General features: G+C 40.3%; 1 protein-coding gene across 1 annotated transcript; it reads right to left on the bottom strand.

Annotated features, from left to right (window-relative positions):
• Positions 1-222: 222 nt before the first annotated feature.
• On the bottom strand, positions 223-595 carry LOC107735880 (E3 ubiquitin-protein ligase CBL-B-like; the record flags this gene model as incomplete). The annotated part of the gene is made up of 2 exons (XM_016547438.1): positions 448-595; positions 223-345 (listed from the first exon to the last, which is right to left on the bottom strand). Coding segments are annotated over exons 1-2 (271 nt in total), but the record flags the coding sequence as incomplete, so codon positions are not given.
• Positions 596-601: the final 6 nt, after the last annotated feature.

The raw sequence follows: 601 nt of genomic DNA, 5'->3' as shown, positions 1-601 counted from the left end.
ACAGACATTTTTACTGTGAATTTTGATTAGCTTAATAATGCATCCTTGCTAAAAAAAAAAAATTATTTCTTCAAAAATAAAAATTACTGGCCTTAAACCTTTGAACACTAGTGTATATTAAATATAAATTTGAACTGTAAAAAAAATATTAAGGACACAAACTGCAATTTAAATGTTTGTTATTTTTGCTTCTTGCTTTATAACCCTTTTTTGATTTGGTACCTGAGGTTGGCGGCAGTTGATCATAGTCTTGCGGAGCCTTGAATGGCGTCTTCATGTTGTCCCCGGTTTGTCTCCTCACAGGGGGATTGGGAGCGGAGTTATTTAACTGGTCTATGAAAGTGTCTGTGAATCATACCAATTATCAGATACCAATATAAGCCAAATAAAGCAGTATTTGACATTCATACTACATTAATTGTCACAGATAAGTGGTATCAGCCTCACCAGGGCTGAGCAGGAAGTGATCGTGTCCAGACGAGGGGCGGGCAGGTCTGGGGTACAGTGAGGAGGAGGAGGGTTCTATGAAACTGTTCCTGATGGGGGGAGGAGGAGGAGGCTGGGACGGAGGAAGAGAGTTGAACGGGTCTTCCATTGGAGA

This window comes from Sinocyclocheilus rhinocerous, unplaced genomic scaffold (genome assembly GCF_001515625.1).
Source record: "Sinocyclocheilus rhinocerous isolate Xijiao unplaced genomic scaffold, SAMN03320098_v1.1 C36347959, whole genome shotgun sequence".
NCBI lineage: Eukaryota > Metazoa > Chordata > Actinopteri > Cypriniformes > Cyprinidae > Sinocyclocheilus > Sinocyclocheilus rhinocerous.
This window is presented reverse-complemented; position numbering and strand designations above follow the sequence as displayed.